At 48.0% G+C, this 24,257-nt stretch overlaps 1 protein-coding gene across 1 annotated transcript in view; it reads left to right on the plus strand.

Annotated features, from left to right (window-relative positions):
* The window catches only part of PDIA5 (protein disulfide isomerase family A member 5), a 92,713-nt gene that overhangs the window by 48,697 nt on the left and 19,759 nt on the right, over positions 1-24,257 (plus strand). Inside the window, exons 8-11 of the mRNA XM_025376001.1 lie at positions 857-924; positions 8,680-8,771; positions 8,886-8,957; positions 15,070-15,206. Of these exons, the coding sequence (XP_025231786.1) occupies positions 857-924; positions 8,680-8,771; positions 8,886-8,957; positions 15,070-15,206 (369 nt within the window). The remainder of the gene's footprint in view (positions 1-856; positions 925-8,679; positions 8,772-8,885; positions 8,958-15,069; positions 15,207-24,257) is intronic.

Here is a 24,257-nt window from a genome sequence, read left to right on the forward strand (position 1 = left end):
TGGTCGCTTGAGCCCAGGAGTTCAAGGCCCCCTATCAAGGCTGCGGGTCTTCACCACTAGGAGAGGAGTGTGACCATGGTAGATCACAGAGCCCCAGAGGGCTGAGCCAAGGCCATCGCAGACAGAACCCTTTGCTATCAGAGCTGGAAGGGGCCTGAGGTTGTGTGGTCCAGCCCCCCTCATCTGCCAGAAGAAACAGCCCAGGGAGAGGGAGTGACTTCTCCAAGGCCTTCAGCAAGTTGAGCGAAGATCAGAGTCCGCGTGGCATCCCGATTCTTGGCCCGTCACTCTTCCCACGGGCCAGAGCCAGCACTGTTCACGGTCAGCCTGCCTCTGGTCATTGCTTAATTATCCTTGTTAATGAAAGAGAAAGGAGGCATGGACATTCCAAAAGTGATTGTATTCGTGGTCACACGTTTTTCTTCATGATGGCGTTTGACTCTGGCTCATTTGCAGCCCTGCCTGGGCAGTGGGGGTGGCTTTTCGCTGCACACGCAGCAGTTGCTTTCTTGACACCTGTTCTGGTTTTCTGAATTTCTGTTGAATTTATTATCAGCACTGAAGCATTCTAGGCTCTGCTCTTCTCCCATCGTGTCATGTTTGTTTCTTCAGTCCAACATTTATGAGTGGTTTCTGGGCAGTGCCTTGTTTTGCACTACTGATACTGTAAGCTCTTTGGGGACCGGGACTCCCACCTCCTGTTCCTTTTGTGTTCCCAGGGTCTGGAATAGTCCTGAGCTTCTCAAGGCTGGATAAGCTCTTGTTGGGTAGAGGATGGCCATGGGGAGGCAGGGCAGAGTGGAAGGGCTCAGCCATCCCTGTAACCAGATGTGGTCTCTCTCCTGCCTGTGACCAGGGTGCAGCATGTGCAAGAGGATGATGCCGCATTTCCAGAAGGCTGCAACTCAGCTGCGAGGCCACGCCGTAAGTGAGGCACCATTGCCTGGCAGGGCTGGGTCACTCTTGGACTTGGCAGAGGAAGCGTGCCGGGGGTGGGGTGGGGACAGGTTTTGAAATGGTGAGGATGGCTGACCCAGCTGCCTGGGCCGTTGCTGAATCGAAGCTTTGCTTGGAGCTCAGAGACCTGTTCTCTGTGAAGGTTGAGAACTCCACCAAGTTGCTAGGACCAGGAGAGTTTGACACCTGCCAAAGGCCAGTGATGAAATAGGACACCAGCAAGATGCACATGTGGCATTGTCAGGGGACCAGGGACCAAGGTCAGAACATCATGAGTCCGGAATTTTGAGGGCTGGGCTCTGAAGTGAGCTGAGGCAGCTGTTGGGGAGCCCAATGGCAAAGAAGAGGGTGCGATGACCTTAGGGGTGGACCAGAAGCATAAAGGGGGCTCACAGAGTTGATGGCCTGTCCAGGCTTCCCAGGCTCTGTGGTTCCTGTGGGGTGAGAAGAATGGTGGAAACCAGAGGAGGAGGTGGGTCTGGATGGGGAGTGAGACACCTGGGAATGCAGGCATTCTCCCAGGAAGGAGTAGGCAGAATGGAGACACGTGTCCTAAGGATGCCTACCTCCACAGGAGGAGGAAGAGAAGCCACTAAGGAAATGGGACTTCAGAGAAGTAGGAGCAGCTGGGATGGGGCAGAGAGGTAAAAGGGGAACATGGAGTGTTGCAGGGGAGAAGAGAGCTGGGAGGGGGGACAGACCTCATCCAGAAGGGCCAAGGGTCAGTCACCAAATGCTCCCTGGTACCTCTGTGTTCCCCCACCCTGCCAGGCTTTTTTGTTCTCTGCCTTGTGTCTTATTTTTTCATTGTGGTAAAAAACATGTAACATTACATTGACTATCTTAGCCATTTCTAAATGTACAGTTCAGTAGTGTTGAGTATATTTACACTGTTGTGCAACCTTTCTCTAGAACTTTTTCGTTTTGCAAACCTGAAATTCTATACCCACTAAATATGAATTCTGCCTTCTCATCCCACCCCTGCCCTTGATAAACTGCCTTTCTACTTTCTGTTTCTATGATTATATATGTCTATATAGTCTGTCTGTTTTAGAGACAGGGTCTCACTATGTTGCCCAGGTTGGACTTGAACTCCTGGGCTCAAGCGATCCTCCCATCTTAGCCTCCTGAGTAGCTGGGACTTCAGGGGTGTGCCATCTGGCCAGGCCTATTTCTATGATTTTGACTATTTTAAGTTACTCCTATGAGTGGAATCTGTAGTATTTGTCCTTCTGTGACTGGCTTATTTTGCATTATATCCTCAAGGTTCATCCATGTAGCATGTCATAGGATTTCCTTCTTTTTTTAGGGCTGAATTATATTCCACTGTATGTACGTACCATATTTTCTTCACATACTCATCTGTTGATGAGTTGCTTCCAGCTTTCTTGGATGCTGTGAATCATGCTGCAATGAACATGGGTGTGCAAATACCTCTCTGGGATCCTGCTTCTAATTCTTCTCGATTTCTGTTTGTCCATTTTTGCACTTACCCCAAGTAGCAGAAGTATCTTGTTTTGATGGCAACATAAAAACAGCTGCTGGCTCCTCTAGGGAGTGTGGAAAAATCCATACATCTTTCATGAAAGATGATCGAGAGGAGCCATCTCAGTGGTGTGGCCAAAGCCCCATTAAGGGAGACCTGAGGTCCTGAAACTGCATCATGATCTTTGTGGATCAAATTAAGTGGTGATTAGCTCAAAGTCAACTTAAAAAGTTTAAGTGGCAGCACCTGGGCATGGCGATGGCCCTGCTCGCCAGCTGTAAGATGGGGCTGCAGAAAGCCAATGCTTTCTCTTTTGACCTCATTCTGGGGTGACACTGAGGTCCTGCTTGCTTCTCACTAATGAATTTTTAGTAACTTGCCTGGAGACATTTGGTCTTGGGGCACACATACATCACTCCAGGGAAGTTTCGCTTCACATTTTTGGGACCTCAATAGATACCATATTTTGAGATTATTTAGCCTGGAGAAAAGAATTAATTACCCACAGTATTTTCTCTGCCTGCACCCGCATACACTTAGAAATCTGCTCAGCTCAACTTCCTGAATTCTGTGCTGTGGAAGGTAAATAGCTCAGCCCCAAATCAGATCACAAGTTATCCTGGCCAGACCCACTGAAGCAGAAGAGGACTTGGTGCCAGTCTTGGTGCATCTCGTGGGCCATTCTCAGCCAATGCTGCATCCACTGCCAAACTCAGTATTCTTCCAGGCCCCCTCCCACACTGCCACAGAGCTTGTCCCTGTCACGCACAGCCAGATACGTTCATCTTTGCTTTTGTTCCAGATCACTTTGTTCAGCACTTGAAACTAATTATGATATGTGAGTTTCTTGGGCACGGGAGTCGTGTTCATGTCTATTTTCTTTAGCACATAGCACAGGGCCAAGCTCACATTAGATACCCGGTATTTGCCAATGAATGAATAGGCTTGTGGCTCATCACTCCTGATGGGTATGTTTTATTTTAAGCTCTATATTAAGAGTGATGGTTCTCTGTCTTTTAAAGGAATTCAGAGCATTTGTTATTAAGGCCAGAAGCATAGTGAGAAGGACATTTGTGGGACAGGTTATAAGGTTAACTGCAAAGACCACTCGTGTTCAGAATACCAGGTTCCGGCAGGGCATGGTGGCTCACGCCTGTAATCCCAGTGCTTTGGGAGGCCAAGGCAGGAGGATCACTTGAGGCAATACCAGCCCGGGCAGCACAGTGAGACCCCATGTCTACAAAAAATTTTAAAAATTAGCTGGGTGCAATGGCATACACCTGTAGTCAATGCTAGCTACTTGGGAGGCTGAGGTAGGAGGATCACTTGAGCCCAGGAGTTTAAGGCAGCAGTGAGCTATGATTGTGCCATGCTCTGCACAACAGAGTGAGATCCTGTCTCTAAAAAAAAGAAAAAATGAATTTCAGCTTCTCCTGCCTGGCCCAGGTCTAGAAATATAAAAGTTACCCATTCCAATTCCCTCAACATTACAGAAAAGTCGGGGGCGTTGTCTACAAAGCTGGGCAAGTCAAGTTGTGACCAGGTGTTGGCTGCCTTGGCCTAAGACATCTGGGTTGTGTAAACTCATTTCTTTGTTTGTGTATTTTCTTGCTTGGGTTTGTTTTGTTTTATTTTCCCTTTCATTTCCTAGAAAAGCATCTTCTGGAAAGTTCTAGCCCTTTCCCAGCTATAAAGGGGGAAGGGCCCTGGCCACTGCAGGCATCACCCATGTAGGAGGCCCATAGAGGCTAGGGCTTACTCTGCAGGGGCAGCTCACCAGAAACTGGGGACCGGGCTAGAGGGGTTGAGTGACCACAGGTGTCAATTGCTTTTTGTCTTCACACACAGAGAAGAGGTGGGACTGATAAATGGGCTGCTGTTCCCCAGAAATCAAAGCTCACCTCCTCCTCGCTGCTGAAACACAGCTGGATTAGGTCCTTCTGTCTCCTCTTCATCTCTGTCATCTTTGAGCCTTTTTGGCTGGCTTTGTCTCTGGCAAGGGTCAAAAATCTTCCTCCTCTACAGATTTCTTGGGAGGTGTTCAACCTGATGATATCATTAGGAAGGAAGGCATGCCAGGTCAGGGATGCACAGCCTTTGCCATTTCCAAACTTAGGGCTGCCTCTTTTTTGCTGTCATTGACGTCTGGTGACTCATCGTGTCTGTCCCATCTACTCCTGCTAATTGACATCCTCATTAGCAGGCACGCTGCCCCCTATCTCAGAGCAACCGTTAGAATGAGCCCTGTCTCCATCTGCCTCTTCCCAGCCTTGCCAGTTATTGACATCTGCACTGAGCCTTTGAGCTTTGCCAGTCTTTGGTGGACCTCGGCCATGTCTGGGTATAAACACCATGAAATAGAACCGTCATGACGACAGATTTGTACAGACCAGGCTCTAGTGCTGGTTCTTGCTAACCAGCTGGGAGATCTTGGTCCAAGTTCCTTAGCCTTAGAGCCTCCATTTTTCCATCTGTAAAATGGAGATGATAATGCCAACCCTGCCCACCTCACTGGGCTGTGGTGAGGAACAAATGGGCTGTGCGGAAGAAGCCTTGTACCCCACAGAGCACTCACAGACAAAGATGACGGATCCCCTCTCTTCCCTACAGCTGCCCTGCACCATGTTCCTCCCACTGGCTAGATGGGGGTGCTCCCAAGGTTCCGCTTTCCTGTTAACACATTGGAGCAAGGGTTTGTCTTATTACGGTTTGCCCTCCAATGACCGCATCTCTGTCCATAGCTTCAACAAAACATAACTCTGTGGAGCCCGAGTCCTTCCCCTAAGTGCCAGTGTCACATGTCAGATGGCTTGCTTCACATCTCCATCTGGATTTTTTCACTTGTGTCTCAAATGCATGTCTGAAAATTCAGTATCTTTCCATCTGGCAGACTGTGAACTTTGCATTAAGACCTTTCCCCAGGGGCCAGGCTCTTTCCCCGCCCCCCACCCCAACATCTCTTTACTGAGGCATCATCAGGCATCTTCCTCATGCGCCCTTCATCCTCTCCCTGCCCACCAGTCCTGTCCACACTCTAATGGGCCATGCTAACTGGTTGCCAAAGGCTGCTGACTTGTCTCCCGACCACAGCATTCCCTCATAGCTCATCATTTCTGCTTTGAGAGATGCAACTGGGTTGCGGATTGCTTTCTTACTTAGAAACCCTCGGGAGGTCTCCATCACTTCCTGAATACAGTCCTGATTTCTCAGGCATTTCAAGCCTTTCCCAAAGTGATCCTGGCCAACTCATTCAGCCTTTTCTCTCATGTCTTCTCCTTTCTGTGCATCCTGCCTTCCAGTTAGAAGGAAATGTGCTCCATTTCTTGGGCCACATCTTTCTTTGCCTTGCCTCCGGTTCCCCATCCCAGGACGTCTGTTGAAATCTTACTCTCCTCTGAGTGCAAGCTCACATACAACCTACGCTGAGAAGCTGCCGTGATGATTCCTGGCAGCAGAGCTGAACACACAGAAGAGCATGTCACGCCAGCTGAGTGGCCCCAAGCATGCAGATGGCGGTGGGGAGGGGGGAGGCTGTGTTCTTATCTTCTCCATAGGCCGAGACCAGGTGTTTCGCCTCGTTTGACTTCACAGATTCTAACTCCAGAGAGTGTTTGTATGTAGTTGTTCAAAAACCTTTGTCTCGTTAACTAATAGATGCCCCCAAAGTGGCACAAAAGTGCTACAGAAACTTGGAGAATTAAGAGCTCACCCCAAGCAAAGGTGGTTTGAAAAGGCTGCCTAGAGAGGTGAGGTTTGATTTGCCTTAAGGGATGGGTGAGTCTGGGGGTCTCCAGGAGGTGAGGGATGGGCAGCCTCAGCAAGGGGACTGGAAGGCACCAAGTGGGGACCAGGAGAGAACAGCGAGTGTTCCAGAAATGTGGGCAGAAATAGAGCACCTCCTAGTCCTAGTAACAAAAATAGCTAATACATTTTGAGTGTTATTGATACTTCCCTTGTATTATCTCATTGAATCTTCTCAACAACCACATGAGGCGGCTGCAGATGAGGAAAGTGAGACACAGAGACAACTGTGACTCGGTGAAGGAAATGCACGACCACATGGGGAATCGGGACTCAAACCCAGGCGTCCCGAGCCCATGCTTCCAGCCACTGCACCATGTTGCTGCTGCACTCAGCAAGATGTCTGAGAAGGCAGACGGCCCAACTTCCTTCCTGTGCAGAAATCTCCGACTGTCTTGTTCCTGGGAGAATAAAAAATCTAGACCCTAACAGGTGTACAATGAAGAGTTTTGTAAGAAAGAAAGATTCAAAAATGAAATAGGTAACATATGGGCATTGAATATGGAGCTGGATTTTCGCCTATATTCAATGAAATTGGAAGGTTTTGTGCAGGGAAGTGATGTAATGAGCGAGGAGGACATGTAAGATTAATCTGTGGTGAATGTACACTGACACTGGGGAGATCAATTAGGCAGAAAAAAAAGGACTTTTAAAGTAGACAAATATTACTGGAACAGGCCACTGGAGCAGTCTGGGAAATGAGCAGAATGACTTTTATAGAACGTTCCAGGGCTTCAAGTAAATTTGAATTCAAATTTATTCTTCCTGTATTATTTGCTGCATCCTAAAATGGGTTAGCAAAAAAAAAAAAAAAAAAAATCAGTGGTCTAGTGAGCATTTATTGTGTCCTTGCTGTATGTGAGGCCTTGTGCTAGGGACTTAAAACAATTGGAAAGATATCCAGGTGCCCCTAGGAATGGAGAGGCCAGAGGCACAGTGGCTCCCATCACCAGGAAGACTTGGTAGGAAGATGACAGTTACTCAGCTCCAGTTTTGTGCTAAAACCTCTCATCTCATTTAGTTCTCTAAAGAGCCCTGTGATGTTCACATCTTCCAGCAAGGGGCCTCAGTGAGGGTGAGTGACTTGCCCAAGGTCACATGACTCATAGGTGGAAACTGTCTTTGCAATCAAGTTTATTGTCCACTGAAACCACTATTTATTTTTCTCTCTGTGTGTGTCCTTGTATATTATTCAGTGAAGTCCAGCTTCCTGGGTTTCTTCTCTCTGCTTCTGTAACTGCTGCTGGCTTTTTTTTTAACTTACTTTTCCCTCGCTTCTATGCCACTCTGCTTTGTGGAACATCCTTTGTGTGTCTGGCCATTCTAGCTATGTTCTCTGGTGAGAACACATTCAAAGTCCTGCCTGGGCATGCTGGCTCATGCCTGTAATTCCGGTGCTTTGGGAGGTTGAAGAGGGAGGATCGCTTGAGCCCAGGAGTTGGAAGCCAGCCTGGGCAACACAGCAAGACCTCATCTCTACCAAAAAGAAAAAAATTATTAGCCGGACATAGTGGCACACACCTGTGGTCCCAGCTACTCAGGAGGCTGATGGGGGAGGATTGCTTGAGCCCAGGAGTTAGAGGGTGCAGTGAGCTATGATCATGCCACTGCAGAGGGAGTTTTAGGGGATTCTTTGAGTCAGTCTTAGTATTTAGCTACATCATCAGTTACCCAGCTACTAAAATACTCTTTCTGATTCAGGGATAGTGGATATGTGGACCCCTGGAGCCAGAATATGTTCAGAATTCTGAGATGATGATCCAGCCAGGCTGTGGGTAATGGTCACCAACAGGAGAAAACACTGGGGAGACACAGCTCAGCCTAGAGGGAGGAGAGTTAGGCAGGTGCCTCGTTTCTCATGTTGTGTTATGAGAACCACACAGCCTCCCTGGCCACAGATAAGCTGTGAGTTTTGAAAACATCACACTCAAGCCTAGGTGGGCAAACCGTGAGGTATCGAGGAAGGTGTCTAAGGACGTTGTGCAGAGATGAACTGCTGGTGTATGAAAGCCACTTATTTCCATTGCTTAGGAAAGAGTACAACCCTAGTTGACATGAGCAGAGAAATAGGCGTTAACACATCCTTAACTGTGGTCCCTCTCTGAGAGCAGTGTGAAGTTGATGGCAAGGCCAGGCTTCTTCTGCAACCCTCAGAACATTTGTTTTGCTCTGGGGTGGTTCCTTCTGCAGGGAGGCAGAGGGAGCAGGCATGCAGAGTGTAGCACTTGGCCCAGCTGCCTGGCTTCTCCAGCGCCAGGTCATGATTCCTGGCTGGCTTCGCTGGCCTTGTTTCTCCGCAGCCCTGATGCACATCAGTCTGTGGGGCTTTGTCCCACATGTCTTTCTGGTGGGACAGCAGCTGGACAGATGGCGTGTGGACTAGAGGGTGTCTGTAGGGCACAGGTTCCACACGGCTGTTCTCCGCTTCCTCCCAGGTGCTGGCCGGGATGAATGTCTACTCCTCTGAATTTGAAAACATCAAGGAGGAGTACAGCGTGCGCGGCTTCCCCACCATCTGCTATTTTGAGTACGTCCCCCACTTTCCTTCTAAAGCTCACCTCCCTTCCTGGTGATTGACCATAATCTCAGGGTGGCATTTGCATCCCTGACTGAGCCCACGTTGTTTCTCCACGTTTCACAGGAAAGGACGGTTCTTGTTCCAGTATGACAACTATGGGTCCACGGCCGAGGACATCCTGGAGTGGCTGAAGAAGTAAGTGGGGTGTGTGTGTGTGTCAGGGGGCGTGGACCCAGAGGGTGGGGCACCTGCTGGGCCTGAGGGTCGCAGGGCTCTGGCTGGGGATTGGGGGAGAGAATAAGGAAGGGAATTGTGGTACTGCCTGCATAGCTGTCTCTGGCTTGAGTCTAGGTCACTATGGGGATTGTGGGAATTTAGGTTGCAGGAGCCAGGAGGATTTGGTGTGATTTTGGCCTGTGATGATCAGACCTGCCTCGGTGTTGGGTGTGGAGTCTGTCTCCCCTACCTCCCTTCTCCACGGGTTGGAACTGGGGAGGGGCTGTCTAAGCCTATCAGCTCTTCGGGAATAGTCAGGGCCTTTCTGAAATCTTCCCACATTTCACATCAAGTTTCTCCTCAACACGTCTATCTGGTGGGTAGAGGTATTTCTCACCTAGGCTACCAGATTTGAGAGAGGTTCCACTGCAGGTCTCTCTGAAAATAGAATTGTCAGTTGAACACTTATTTCAAACACAGCACTGTCTTAGGTGCTGTGAAGGTACTAAGAAATATTCTAATGCCTTAGGCTTGCTGAGTGCTTTACTGTTCAACCCCCACAGGCATTGCTTCATAGCAACCTGTGATCCCTGTTTTATAACGTGGTTAGATCCTTGTAATGCCAAACCCCACCACACTGTTGGCCCCTGCCTCCTTACCTGGAGCCCCCACTGTGCTAGGCCTGCTGCTTTGTCCTGCCAAATCACCCCATTCCCACTTCTCACCAGCACTTCCACAACAGGCTCACGATGTCCCCTTCTGGAAGCCTCCCCAGGCCACCCTCGCTGAGCACGCACCCGGCTCAGGCTGCGCTCTGTGTGTCACGAGTTTGGCACTTACCAGCCACTGCTGCTTCATGGGTATTTGTGCATATGTGTTGGAATAATAACAGCCAATGTCTTTTGGGCTCTCCTTTGTGGCTGACACTGTTCTAAGCTCTTTACATGGATTATCATTTTAATCCTCACAACAGCACTGTAAGGAAGATGTTACCATTCTCTTCATTTTATGAATGAGGTTCCTGAGGCACAGTGAGGGGGTGGTGCTGCCGGTAAGCAGTGGCAGGGCCCTGATGGATCCCTGCAGCCCCTACAGTCCAACTCAGCCTCCTCAAGTTCTGCTCAGACCCCCTCCCCTCGGCTGCCAGCACAGTGGATATTTATCGTTACCTTAGGGACATAGTGTGCAAACCCCAGGGTTAAAGAATTAGTTATCCAAAGATACGGAGGTTGAAAATGTGTATTTTCAAAATGGGAAAGAAGGGTGGGTTTTGTACCAGGAAAAAAAAAATGCACATGAAACTAACTGTTAGATTTCTAAAGGTGGAGAATCTCCATCTTTTGTTCTGCCTACTCCCGGGAGATAAGACACAAGTGCTAGCACATGTTTGCATCATGTCTTTTATTTCTTGGAAGCGTTCTCACATCTCTGTCCCCATCGGCCACCTCATTTCCAGCCCCCACCTGGGAAGGCTGCTGCCCATTATCATGTGTTCATTGTCTTAACCTGGGCCTTTGCTTTCCTGTTTTCCTTTTTCATTTGATAATAAGCGTGTCCTCTCCTCCAGCCAGACACATCTCATTCTGCTTTGGGAGAAGGTCTCAACAAATAGCAATCTCATTTGTCACCAGAGCATAAAATCTGTCTGCTTCCCTTCCCTTCTCTAACCTTTTCTGATTTCAAAACACCCTCATATCTTTTTTGGAAGGATAAGGTTTATGTGTTTTTTTTAAGTGTTCAGAATTACCTGCTAACCCTAGACAAAGGGAGCACATCAATGGCATTTCTGAACTAGGTTGTTATCTCCCCGTTGGAGCCTCCCACCCCGTCCTCTCACTCCTCTCCTCTCGGTGTACCCCATCCCGGCTCCCCCACCCACATTGCTCTGGCTGGCCTGCACCCCACAGCTGCCTCCAGATTCTGGTCCTGGGCACCCCATCCCCACTTCCTACTTCCCCCCATCCCCCACCGTGGGAGAGAAGGAGCTGTTGTTAACGGCCTTATCCTCTGCAAGAGCTAGCAATGTCATTCTGCTACCAGCTGGCTTAATTTTTAAAAATCTTTTCTGATTTTAGAGATACTCAACTAAGATAGGCTTATTATAGAAAAACCTAAAAGTGTGGTTAAACAAAAAGTCCTCCCCCACCCTATTACCCAAAGATAGCATATTGTTATTTCCCCTGCACAGATCCAGCTCCGCATGTGGGTTTTCCTGGTCCCATGTGGATTAAGCCTTTTCCAGTTTCCCCTTGGATCCTGGTGGGCAATAGTGACCTCATCTTTCCTGCTTTCTCCATTGGCCCTTAGCTGCTCAGGGCTTCTGTGCAGCCAAGTATACAAAGATGAGGGTGAAGCCAGCCTAACTAATTCTCCAGATGGCTCTCCAATGCCTAGGAGAGAAGACCCAGGTCCCGCCCTTCAATGTGTGACACTGGTGGTTGGACCAGGGAAGGGTGGCATCAGGTGAGGCAGGGCAGGGAGTCAGCCCTGGCATCTGAGTGTATGAGGGCTCTGGAGTAGATACGTTGATCGTTGATCGTGGCGCTGGTGTCTTTTGTGTTCCTAATGGCCACATATCTCATTGGCCCCTTGAAGCTGTCACATGCTGAGTTGGGCTAGAAGACAGGGGGAGGGGTGCATAAGCAGTGATCCATTTTAGGCAGGGCCATTTTGGCCTGTGTAGCTTTATACCAACCAGAAGTGAACTGAATTAACAAACACCAAGTTTTCTGGACTCATAATGTGTAGAGTTGCGTCTTCTCATCTATGGCACGTGCATCTCGCTTAGATGAGGGTCTGACTGTGTGACCCTCCCAGTCCTAGAGAGCCTGGGACAATTGCTGTCTCCAAACTGCGGAGCTCATAAAATCAGTCACATGAAGGGAGATGGTAAGGGAACATACAAGTCATCAAATCTGCCCCAGCAATTCTCCTTTCAAAGTTTGCATTTCCTCACTCCCACTGGACTCATTCTGAGGTTCCCCATTCATGCTTGAATGACTCTTATTATTTAGGTGATAAATTATATCTAGGAGCATTGGGGTAGTACTTTATAAAGTTACAAAGCATCTCACATCCATTCTCAGCTTAGCTGAGCCTAAGAGCTAGGTAAAGAAAGGACCACAATGCACTGTCTTGTCACTGTTTTAAGCTGTTTGATTGTGGCTAGTGGAGGAAACAGGACTCAAGCCAGGTCTTCTGACTCCCAGTTTGGCCTTCTTTCCCTCTCCCCTGCTATAGACAGAACACTCTTATTTACACCAAACCGAAGTTTCTTTCTCTGGAGCTTCCACTCGTTAGTGTTGATTCTCCTCTTCAGGGCCCTAGAAAACAAATCTGAATTTCTTTTCTTAATGCAGTTTGGAATATTTGACGATAGCCACTGTGTTCTTTTATGTCCTCTCTCGAAATTAAACACTTCCGGTTCCTTAAGCCGTTTTTCCCCGAATGAGAGAAATGAGCATTCCCTCATTCAAGGAATCTCCTATTCAACAAGCATGTATTGAGTGTCTGCTGTGTATTAGGTGCAGGAGTTAGTAAAGAGGTGAGGGAGAGCCCAGTCTTCAAGGAGCTCACGGCCTGGGGTAGGCAGGGAGTGAAAAGCATCATTTAGCGTTTTGGGTTCAGACTCCCACTCAGTTCGTCTCTTCCCAGTACATCCTCTTACCACGGTGCCCAGTTCTCCAGTCCTCTCCCGAAAAGAAACTTCCAGTCGCCTCCTGGGTGGGAGAGGGGGGCGCCCTAGGATCTGAGGATCTGACCACTCCTGTGACCGCTAAACCTCCTGTTCTCAGCTGTAGGCTGTAGCTCTGCTTCAAGGAGTGGGCCTCCGGGCCCTTCAGAGCCTTGTCTTCTGTGTGGGTGTTGTTCTTGGGCCCCTACTCTGCTTTTTCTGCCCAGAAAATTTTTTGTTTTTTGTTTTAAACTCCTGAACTGTTATTTTAGCAGTTTTAGAGTGTATTTGCCTCTGTGGTTAACTAGAAGTTCCTCTGGTTATTTCCTTACGGTGCCTGTACTCCTGCAAAGCCATGGCTTCTCCATCCTATATTTGTGCACTTGCTGGACTTTTTTAAAAATTTAGTTTTTGAGTCGATTACATTCACATAATTCAATTTTTTTTTTTTTTTTTTTTTTTTTGAGATAAGGTATTGTTCTGTCACCCAGGCCGGAGTGCAGAGGGTGCCATCATAGCTCACTGCAGCTTTGAACTCCTGGACTCAAGCGATCCTCCCGCCTCAGCCTCCTGAGTAGCTGGGACTACAGGCATAGGCCACCATGCCCGGCTAATTTTTTATTTCATATTTTTGTGGAGATGGAGTCTCACTCTGTTGCGCAGGCTGGCAAAATTTTAAGATGCTTAAAAAGAATACATTCAAAAGTCTCCCTTTCACTTCTTTCCTCCTTCTTATCCTCCCCCCCATACCCTAGAGTTTACAACTTAGACCAGTTTCTTTCATGTTCTTAGAGTGTTGCTTTATGTAGATATTAGCAAATGTGAATAAGTATATTTTATCTCCCCCCTTTTAATGCAAAAGTTAGCAAATTCTAGACTGTTCCTTCCATCTCCAGCAGTTTGTCCACATCAGTGCATACAGAACATCATTCTTTGTAGTGCTCAGCCCTCCCTCGTGTAGATGGACAGCAGTTTACCTAAGCCGTCCTTCCAGTCTCCGCTATGACAAATAACCTGCAGTGAATGCCTTCAGATGCACATAATTGTGCACTGTGTGCAGGTGTATTGTAAAGATAAGAAGTGGAATTGGTAGTGTTTTGAGGGGTCAGTAGTTTGAGCCCAAGTATAGGAACCTAGATTGCATGATGTTTGTCTAGGACCATTGTCTGGCTGATGACTCATTCTGAAGCTTGATTTTGTCACCAGTCCTATCTGACATTGGATATGCATGGGCTGAGACTGATTTGCCCTCTCCCTGCCTCCTTCCATTTCTTGGGACCCGGGAGGCCGTGGCAGCCAGTGGGGCCCAGTCAGAAGGGCCAGAGAGGGCTTCTGAAGGCGACATCATACCCGGGCTTCTGCGGAGGGAAGCGAGTGGCAGATTTCCACTGTGTCAGCCACTTCGCTCCCTCTGGATTATCCAGCCCTGGCTGCTGGAACTTTAAAATGTTTCCTCCTGTAGGCTCTCAAAGGCGGGACACAATGGTTGTCTTTTCACATTTGTCATCCTCGAGGGTTTTTTCAAAGCTGCAATTAAGGTGCTCTGGCAAGGGTAGTCGTGGCAATAAAGCAGCAGAGAGACTGTGTCACCACCAGCCGCCTTGTCCTGAACTTTGGAGCAACGGAGGGTCCCTGCAAGCCTCCCTCCTCCTAGCAGATGATGACAGGACTGGCACACAGTCACGCTGCGGAAACGGACTCTAGAAAGGTCAGGCGGCTGCCTAAGATTTTGCAGCTGATGAGTAGTAGAGTTGATTTGGCTTCTGGGAGAACTAAGTAAGTTGGTTGTTGGCCTCTGGGAAGGATTAGTGATGTAGCGTCCACACTCTCATAGTTAGGATACCCCCAGCCTTGCTTCCCTCACTGCGACCTTCCCTGCACCCCTATGTGGCAGCTTCCCCTTGCATGGCCTAAATCTGAACTTTCTCAGATACCTGGCCTCTCTGTCTCCTCCTCACCCCCTCCTCTCTGTATCCTCTTCCTCCCCTCCACTGCCCAGGGGGCAGTTTTAAACACAACAGTGAGCTTTTCCAAAGGTCACCATTCACTGTTGCTATTTATTCTTTCCAGTTTGCTCAAAGTTTGAAATAGGTTGAGAAAGCTAACAAGCCCCCAGATTCCCAGGAGGAAGTGAGATTTCTTAGGCTATCTAGAGAGCTGTAGCCAGAAGCCACTGTTTATAACAGGATATCAGCTAAGTACCTGTCTGGGGCTTTGTGGGGAAGGTGGAGGTGGGCAGGGCAGCACCACTCACCCCACGACACCTCCATGAGGGCAGTTTCTGGTTTGTTAAAGGCTGAGCCCCTGGAGTGGGCCATCCCGAGCCTGTGGGGAGCTTCGTGTCCAGGGGGCTGGAATGAGAAGGGCTGCCCAGGCCCCAGGGCCTGCTCTGAGCTCTGCCTGTTTTTGGTCTTCCAGTCCGCAGCCGCCACAGCCCCAGGTCCCTGAGACTCCCTGGGCAGATGAGGGCGGCTCCGTTTATCACCTGACCGATGAAGACTTTGACCAGTTTGTGAAGGAACACTCCTCTGTCCTCGTCATGTTCCACGCCCCATGTGAGTGGAACTTTGCTCCTCCCCCTCCACACCCTCCCCTCTCTCAGAGTAGGATGAGCGTGGCGCTTTGCAACGTGAACCCAAGAAGCACTTATTTGTTGGATGCCAGGACTCGTGCTAAGCTGGGGGATGCAGTGGTGACGGGCAAGGTCCCCACCCTCATAGTGCACATGGCCTACCCCCCATTGCCATAGAAACAGCACAGAAGTCCTGACTGGGCTGCATTTGTCACTTAGCTAGAGTTCAGTGAGGCTCCACCACCCCTAGCTCTGAGCATCTTCCTCCCAGTCAGCATGAATTGGAGAAATTGGGCTGGAAGCACCCTGAGATGTTACCTAGAACAGACTGGGCCTGGAAATAAAATTAGGGCTGATGCCTCATCTGGGGGCTCATGCCTATAATCCCAGCATTTTGGGAGATCGAGGCAGGAGGATTGTTTAAGGCCAGGAGTTCAAGACCAGCCTGGGCAACATAGCAAGACCCCATCTCTACAAGCAATAAAAAATTAGCCAGGCATGGTGGTGCACACAGGAGGGCCTGTGCTTGCCCAGGAGCTGAGAAGGCATGGGGAGGCCAGACTAGAGCTGCAGATCACGTAGCATCTAGAATGCCTTCTGTCTGCTTCACCTGGTTGCAGTTTCAGCCTGAAATGACCACAGTGAATCAAGGAAGTAAAATGCTGTAAATGCTATCAAACGTGCTTGCGATAAGGGCTGGAAGGCCTGTGGCTCAGGAGTTTTCTGGGCCAGTGTCCTCCCTACTCCCATGGAGTGTGGAAAATTGACCATCGGTGGTTTCCAAGAGGGACAGGGCTGCCCCTGGGAAGGCAAACAAGGCCATGTGAGAGCCAGGGGATGGCAGGCACAGGCACAGAGTGTTGTGAGTAAGAGATTGTGGAGGAAAAGCAAGAGTTCAGTGCCTCACGGAGCAGGGCTGAAATCGCGAGGTCATGGTGCCTGAGGACGGTTAGTCCATACAGGCATATTCTGTGAGGAGGAAATGTTATTACTCCTCTTAAACATAGGATCCTCATGCCAACAATTGTGTGTCACCTGACGGCGGTAACAAATTGTCTTCCTGAAGGGTCATCTTTCATTTTACCCAGAGTGCCAAAAGTGAGTACGATTAGCCCCATTTTACAGATGAGACCATCACACAGAGAAATGACGTAGACCGCCCACGGCTCCATGAGTCCTGAGCTGCTTCAGGCCTCAAGAGCCTTAGGATCCAGGAAGAACAGGGTCAGAGCCTGAGCCCTGGTCTCCTGGCCGCCTCCCCTTCCCCCACAGTAGCTGTGGGTTTGGCTAGCCTGGGAATTGTTCACAAACATACTCTTACCATGGATTTTCTGAACTCTTTCTTTCTTGCAAGTGCTAAATTCTTAAGGGAATCCAAAGGAAAGGTTTCCTATAGCTCTTCTTCTGAGTTCCTAGAAAAGAGACCAAAACAAGCCCCCAAAACTAAGTTTCAAAAACCCTCCAGTCTTGTGGGCCTCTCCTGATGAAGTGCAGTGATGGGGCCTTAGGGGTGTCTGCCTCAGGTCTGCTAGGGCCTTGGTGAGGGCATCCCCGAGGGTAAAGGTACCCGAAGAAGTGCCCACCGTGAGGCCAGCCAGGCAGCACTGCAGTTCTCTTCCTAGCTATAAAATACACTCCCTGGCCAGCCTCAGAGCTGCTGCTGGAAGCAGGTCTTTCAGGAAGTTATGTTGAACCTAGAGCCGAAATCACCCTGCTTGCACCCCGTCCCAACCATGACGGCAGATACTGGCTGGCTGTTTTCAGTTCTTGGGAACCTCCAGCGTCTTCACCGTCATGTGTCTGTCCTTCCAGTTACAGTCAGGAGAGGCCACCAGTCCCCTGGCCATTCATGGTTCTGCGCGTGTGAGTTTATTTCTGCTGGGCTGGCAGAGTGAGAGGGATCAGGGCAAAAGCACGTGGTTAGCTTCCTGATGTGCCGCCCGTTAATGTTCCCATTAGATGGTAATAGCTCTGGAACAATTCTCTTTCTACACGCTCTTTCATTAGGAGCGTGGTCTTTAGCCTATGAAGGGATGGAATATACATGCTTTTTAGGGAGTTCAGAGCTCAGGACAGGTGAACTGAGAGCAGAGAGCTCGTAGCTGCCTGGCTTTGTACCTCGTGCCAGAGTGCTTCTGAGAACCCCCAGTGATCAAGAAACCACTTTTGCAGTGTTTGAGGGACCTGGAGTAAAGGACAAATGCCAAGAGGCCAGAGACCAGCAGTGTCATCCTGGGTTTCCTAAGTGCAGAAAGGATGAATTCCAGAAATCACAGTGTTCCAGGTGTCAGTCCCAGGCCAAATACGGAGTGATTTGGAGACAGACCATTTTAGAAACTCACAGAAACAAATTGGGATCCATCTAACATAGCAGACCACAGCTTCTACTCCAGATCGCTGAATGCGCTGCTCGGTTTGTTTCTTGGTACAGGATTGCTGAGCTTGATGAATTAGCATGTCTTTCTTTTATCAAGACATTTGACAAAATGAGTGGCTCTTTTCCTGAGTGTGATGGGGAGAATCAGACAGGATGGAGCTACCCTGAGGGGAAGCATCCCCTGAATACATTGTGACTGTGAATCTGGCCTGAGTCTGTCTAGAGGGTATGTACTTGTTTTTAATCAACAACTTTGTTAACAATATAAAAAGGCATACTTTCACATTTGGCAGGGTTAGCCTTGGGAAAAAGCTAACCAGCTGAAATATCAGGCCATGCATTGACATTTTGAAACACCCCAACAAACCAAAATAGTGGGGTTCAAACTAAAAAGCTGAATTTATTTTTTATGACTCTATGCTAATTATAAAAGTAATGCATGTACATTTTGTCAGGGGATAATACAGGAAAGTATGGAGAAGAAAATTAAAATGCTTCCTGATACTGATTCCCAGAGAAGACCATGGTCTTTCTTTGCAGTATTGTTTGCTTTCTTTTCTTTCTTTCCTTTTTTGGCATAGGGTCTCACCCTGTCACTCAGGCTGGAGTGCAATGGCACAAACACAGCACACTGCAGCCTCAACCTCCTGGGCCCAGGTGATCCTCCCGCCTCAGCCTCCTGTGTAGTTGGGACTACAGGTGCGCACCACCACACCTGGCTAATTTTTAAGTTTTTTGTAGAGATGGGATCTCACTTTGTTGCCCAGGCTGGTCTGCATTGTTGCTTCTATGCCCATAGTAAGTACCCAGTCAATGTTAGTTTCTTTCCCGTATCCTGCTTAGAAAGGCCAGGAAGGGAAAGGGCCTTCAGCTTCCTCCTGATCTGTGCTGCCCCAAGGCGGTGCTCTCTTGTCACCTGTGGGTTCCAGAGGCAAGTCACTTGCTTCTCTGCCTGGAACTGATGGGATACTTGTGAGGCCGCCCTGCTGGGCTCTTGGTAGGAAAGGCACATGGCACCCCTCCCTGTTCTGTTACCCATCACCATGAGTGATGACCGACCTGGAGATGCCATGGGCCCTGCTCCTTTACCCTCTTGCCAGCACTCCCGCCACTCACTTCCCACCTCAGCCTCCCCCGTCTCCCCATTGTCTTCCTTCCCTTTGTCTCCCAGCAACAGCCCATTAGAAACCCTCCACAGACACTTCAGTGGCCTCTCCAACTGATGCCTAAGTTGTCACTATATACATGAGCCCGAGGCAGCCACAGTGCTAGGCCCTTCATATGGGTGATCTCCATCCTGCCGCAGGCCACACTGTCCCCCAGGAGCTGGGCTGGGCCTCCTGGGCAGGACAGGCTGAGTGTGAGCAGAGGGCTCTGAGAGGGGCGTTTGTAGCACTGCCAGTGACAGAGCCTGGGCCCAAAGCCAGGAACAGCCTCTCTTGCTAGCACTTGGCTTCCCCTTTGTAGCGAGGCTTCATGCCTGACCTCCCTCTGGTCCTCACGGTGGGGCCTCACATGTAGCCCCAGGCCCAGTTTTCCCACCCTGCAGGCGACAGAGATGCTCTCTGCAAAGGGTGTGTCAGCAGGACACTGGCTGCTGCCACCCGTGGCACCTTTTGTTTTTCTGCAGCGTTCTGTATGAGAGAAGTCAGAGTGTGTGTGGCCATACTCATCGCCGCTTGTCACTGTTTTTTTCCCTCTCTAGTAACTCCAGGCCTGCATTAGCAGGGGAAGGACAGGCTGCTGTGGGACCACCTGAGTAGACATCATTTATGTGGGGATGTTCAGGGGAGCAAAGCGGGCATCCCAGAGAGGGGTGTTCCTGAGGAGCAGCTCGTCTCTGCTAGGCCCGTGGACACCCATGCAGGTGCTGGGGATCCTGAGCACCCCCGCCCTTCCTCTCCCCTGTGCTGCAGGGCCTGTGGGGGGCCACGTGGCTCTACCCTTGCCCACCCCCTGACTCATCAACCCATTTTCCTTGGCAGCAGGTCTGAGATGGGATGTTTTCTTTGCCATAACTCGCCTCCAGCAAGTGTCTGCACTGCCTTCCAGGAGCCGGGCTGTTTCTGGCAGCAGGTCCCTATCAGACTCAAGATTTTCTGCTGCTATCTTTTTTTTTTTTTTTCAAGCTTTTAACTTTATTTTTGTCTTATTCTCAAAGCAATATATAACCTCTGTAGAAAACCTAGAAGGTACAGTGAAATATAAATGATCAAGGAAAGAAACTACCTATAATCCCATTATCCAGAGGTAACCACTTTTTTTTTTTTTTTTACACTTTTTGGCATCATTCTTGCTATTGTCGTTCATTTATTTTTTCCCCTTGTTTTTAACTTTTATTTTTAAAATGAATATACCATAAAATTGACCTTGTTTTTTAATCACATGTATAGATTTGTGTAACTATCATGCCACTAAGTGCCTTCATGCTGTCATTTTACTTTATTCATTCATTCATTTATTTCTCTTTTTTTTTCTTTTATTTTTTTAGAGATGGAGTCTCACTATGTTGCTCAGGCTGGCCTCGAACTCTTGGGCTTAAGTGATCCTTCCACTTCAGCCTCCTGAGTAGCTGGGACTACAGGCACAGGCCACCACATCTGGCTAATTATTCAATTTCTTTTTGTAGAGATGGAGTCTCCTTGTGTTGCTCAGGCTGGTCTTGAACTCTTGGGCTCAAGTGATTCTCCTGCCTCGGCCTCCAAAGCAGTTGGGATTACAGGTGTGAGCCACTGCACTTGGCCACTTGTATTTTCTAATTACACAAATAATTTAAGAATAATATTAACAGTATTCTTGTTGTCAGCAGTGCAAGGTTCAAGGGATACATAAGAGTACAGTGTAGACAGTGAAAATCCCTCACTTCCCATGCCGTGCCCCTTCTCAGGGCTGGTCACCACTCACAGTGGAGGATGGATCCTTCCTTCTCCTTCTGCAGTGCTTCTACCTAAACAACAGGGGTTGGGTTTTTTTGTTTTTGTTTTTAACATAAATAGCACTACTTTCTATCCATTTTTCTGTGACTTGCTTTTTTTAAATTGTCAGTAGGTCTCGAAGATATTTTCACGTAAATGTAGATATTGGCACCTAAATCTACCTCAATCTTTTTAACCATTGAATAGTATTTTATAATTTGGATATGCCAGAAATTTTTTTTTTTTTTTTTTTGAGACAGAGTCTCCGCCCAGGCTGGAGTGCAGTGGCCAGATCTCAGCTCACTGCAAGCTCCGCCTCCCGGGTTCACGCCATTCTCCTGCCTCAGCCTCCCGAGTAGCTGGGACTACAGGCGCCCGCCACCTCGCCCGGCTAGTTTTTTGTGTTTTTTTAGTAGAGACAGGGTTTCACCGTGTTAGCCAGGATGGTCTCGATCTCCTGACCTCGTGATCCACCCATCTCGGCCTCCCAAAGTGCTGGGATTACAGGCTTGAGCCACCGCGCCCGGCCATGCCAGAAATTTTAAACCATTCCACTATTGATAGGTATTGTATTTATCTCCAATTTTTCACTATTCAAACAACATAGTGAGCATTGGTAAGCATATATAATTGGGAACATGTATAAATATTTGTGATTAATTCCTAAAAGTGAATTTCCCTGGCCCTGGGGTAAGTAAGCTTGAGCTTTGATAGATGCTACCAAATTGCCCTACAGAAAGGTTTTGCCAACCCCAGCATGTGACAGAGCCTTTGTCCTCGCAGCCATGGATACCATCTGCCTTTTATATTTCTGCTAAGCTGGGCAAAAGAGCAACTTGTCTGCAGCTATCTGACCTCTCGGGAAGCTGGATATCTTTTCATGTGATAATCAGCTTTTCATGTTTCTTCCATGGACCACCTATTCATACGCTTTGCCCATTTTTCTGCTAGGTCTTTTTATTTATTTGTCTTTTTATTCTTGACCTAGAACTCTACAATTATAGATATTAATCTTTATCTGTTTTCTGTTTTCCATGTTCCGATAGTCTATTTCTTGCTCTAACTTTGTTTATGGTGCCTTTCATTGTACAAAGCTTTACATCCTTTTTAGCTAAATAATGGCTATTATATTTATTGGTCACTGATCACACTTACTATGGATCAGGCGTTGTTCTAGTACTTTCCATATTTTAACTCATTTAGTTTTCATTAAAAAATTCTGTGAATTTGATGTCATGATTAATTATTCTTATTTTATAAGTAAGGAAGGAGAGACACCAAGAGGTCAAGAAACATTCCGAAGGTCGCATAGCCAAAAAGTGCAGCCAGGATGAAATCCCAGGCTGTCCCAGAGGCCACAGCCTAACCACTGAGCCATTCTGCAAGTCTGCCTTCTCCCATCCTGACCTCTGGGGTTTGTGGGTTGTTTAGGAAATTCTCCCTTAGGATATAAAAATAGTGCCCTATATTTTGTTACAATGTTTGTATTTTTCCATTTCTTTCTTTAATTCATCTCTATTTTTCGTTTGTTTGTTGTGCCAGGTGGGAGGAAGGGATCTGATTTTCTTTCTTTCTTTTTCTTTCTTTTTTTTTTTTCAGACAGGGTCTCACTCTGGTCACCCAGGCTGGAATGCAGTGGCATGATCATAGCTCACTGCAATTTCAGACTCCTGGGTTCAAGTGATCCTCCTGCCTCAGCCTCCTAAGTAGCTAGGACTACAGGCACACACTACCATGCCTGGCTAATGTTTTAAATTTTTATAGCAGTGGAATTTCACTATGTTGCCCAAGCTGGTCTCAAACTCCTGGCCTCAAGCAATCTTCCTGCCTTGACCTCCCAAAGTTCTAGGATTATAAGCATGAGCCACTGCATCTGGCCCTAATTTTATTTATTTAAGTCTTTCATATGCATCTTTTTCCTTTATATTTTCCCCTTAACATTATCTTGTAGGCATTTTCATATGTTACTAAAAATGTTTTTTTTTACATGCTTTTTGTGGCCACATAATATTCCACTGTATAATATAATGACACTGTAAATTAGTTAACTAGCATCATAATATTGAAAGTTTGAGTTGTTGACCATATTTCCCATTATAAATCATGCTGCAAAGAACATTTTAATGCATAAATATTTGTCTACATGTCAGATTATTTCCTTAGGATAGAAACCTGGAAGTAAAATTTTAAAAGCTTGTTTATCGACATTTTGCACTAACATAAAGGAAAAAACAAACTCTTTGCATAAAAGGAAGGGCCATGTGATGAATAGAGGCGTCTGTGAGTGCGTGAGTCTTCCCCAAGATGCCTGTAACCGTCAAGGAGTCCACTTTGGTGCTTATGCATTTGGAAGCCTTAAAAGAGCTCTGAGGTCTCTGTAGGCCCCTCCGTGTCCGTATTTCTGCTGGCATTTGTAGGAGACCCTCCCTCCCTGGCATGCCCCAAGCCAGATTCCAAGCAAGGCAGGAAGCAGGCTCTTCTAGAGGCCCAAGTACTACCCCAGTACCCTGGCTACCAGGGAGCTTTACAGATTAATCTAGTCCCCTGGGAAATTCTGGTTCCAACATCCAGGAAAGACCTATAGCTGGTCTGTAATAAAATCATAAGAATAATTGAATTTAATGAAATCCAGAGGAATCCGAGGGCTTGGGGTCGACAGGAGGCCAACATTCCCACAGCCAGAAAAGAGCATGATCAAGGAGTTGATGTGCAGACCTCTATGCCAGATCATGGAAATCAGAGTAAGTGCACTTACACAGATGATAAAAGCCCAACAAGGAAGTTTAGCAATAAAACTTAATGGCCCCTCAAATCACAATCAGGACACGGAATGCAGTGGGCCGGAGTCCCGCTCCCCGCGTGTAACCCTCCTCCTCCAGCTGTCCCACAGCCAGAGACATCATGAAGGCCAGGCCCAGGGGGCTGGTGCTCAGGTCACGGCCAGCTCTATCCATCACAGCTCCCCAAGACAGGAGGGTGTCAGGGAGGGAGGTGTTTGCTCAGCCAGACCTTTCTCCTCCTGTGGGCCTGGCCAGGTTCCTCATCTTAAACTCTGTTTGCAGAAGTTTATTGCTTAGCCTTAGTGTCTTATTCAGGGTCAGAGGGAATTGATGCTAGAATTGAAAACCATAACGATATCAAGAGAATTCTAGGGTATGTATGGGAAACTTTAGAACAGCATCCTTAGATATTAGAGGTTTTGGGAGACATTTTTTCTCCTAGTGAGGTGCAGAGGAGGCACAAAGATGGTAGTGGTAAGGGGAGGGGAGGGGGCGTGCACAGTAAATGGCTTGGTTGCCAGTTCTGCTCATTCAAGGTGTTTAGTCATATTAACGACTATTTGAGTGCAAGCCATGACCCTTGCCCATAAAGAATTTAGTCCTGCCAAACCTTGTGTGCACAGGTGTAAACCTAGCAACCTAACAAGTCATGAGGCTAATTCATTCAGGAAGTGTGTGGAGCAGCGTGGGCAGTATCAGGAATACAGTGGCCAACTAGACAAGACAGCTCAGCCCCTGCCTGCACATACGGAGCCTCCATTCCAGTTGAGGGGATGGGCAGGGAACAAGTGAGCAGATTACTCCAGCTGCTTTGAGTACAATTAAGAAAACAAAACAGGTTATTGGGAGAAAGCATGATAGCGTGAGGCACCTTTGGGATGGGTGGTCAGGGAGGGTCTCCTAGAAGGTGAAATTTGAGTGGAAGCCTGAGTGGCTGATGTAAAGGGTGAGCCGCACATGGG

This window comes from Theropithecus gelada, chromosome 2, assembly GCF_003255815.1.
Source record: "Theropithecus gelada isolate Dixy chromosome 2, Tgel_1.0, whole genome shotgun sequence".
In the NCBI taxonomy this organism is placed as follows: domain Eukaryota; kingdom Metazoa; phylum Chordata; class Mammalia; order Primates; family Cercopithecidae; genus Theropithecus; species Theropithecus gelada.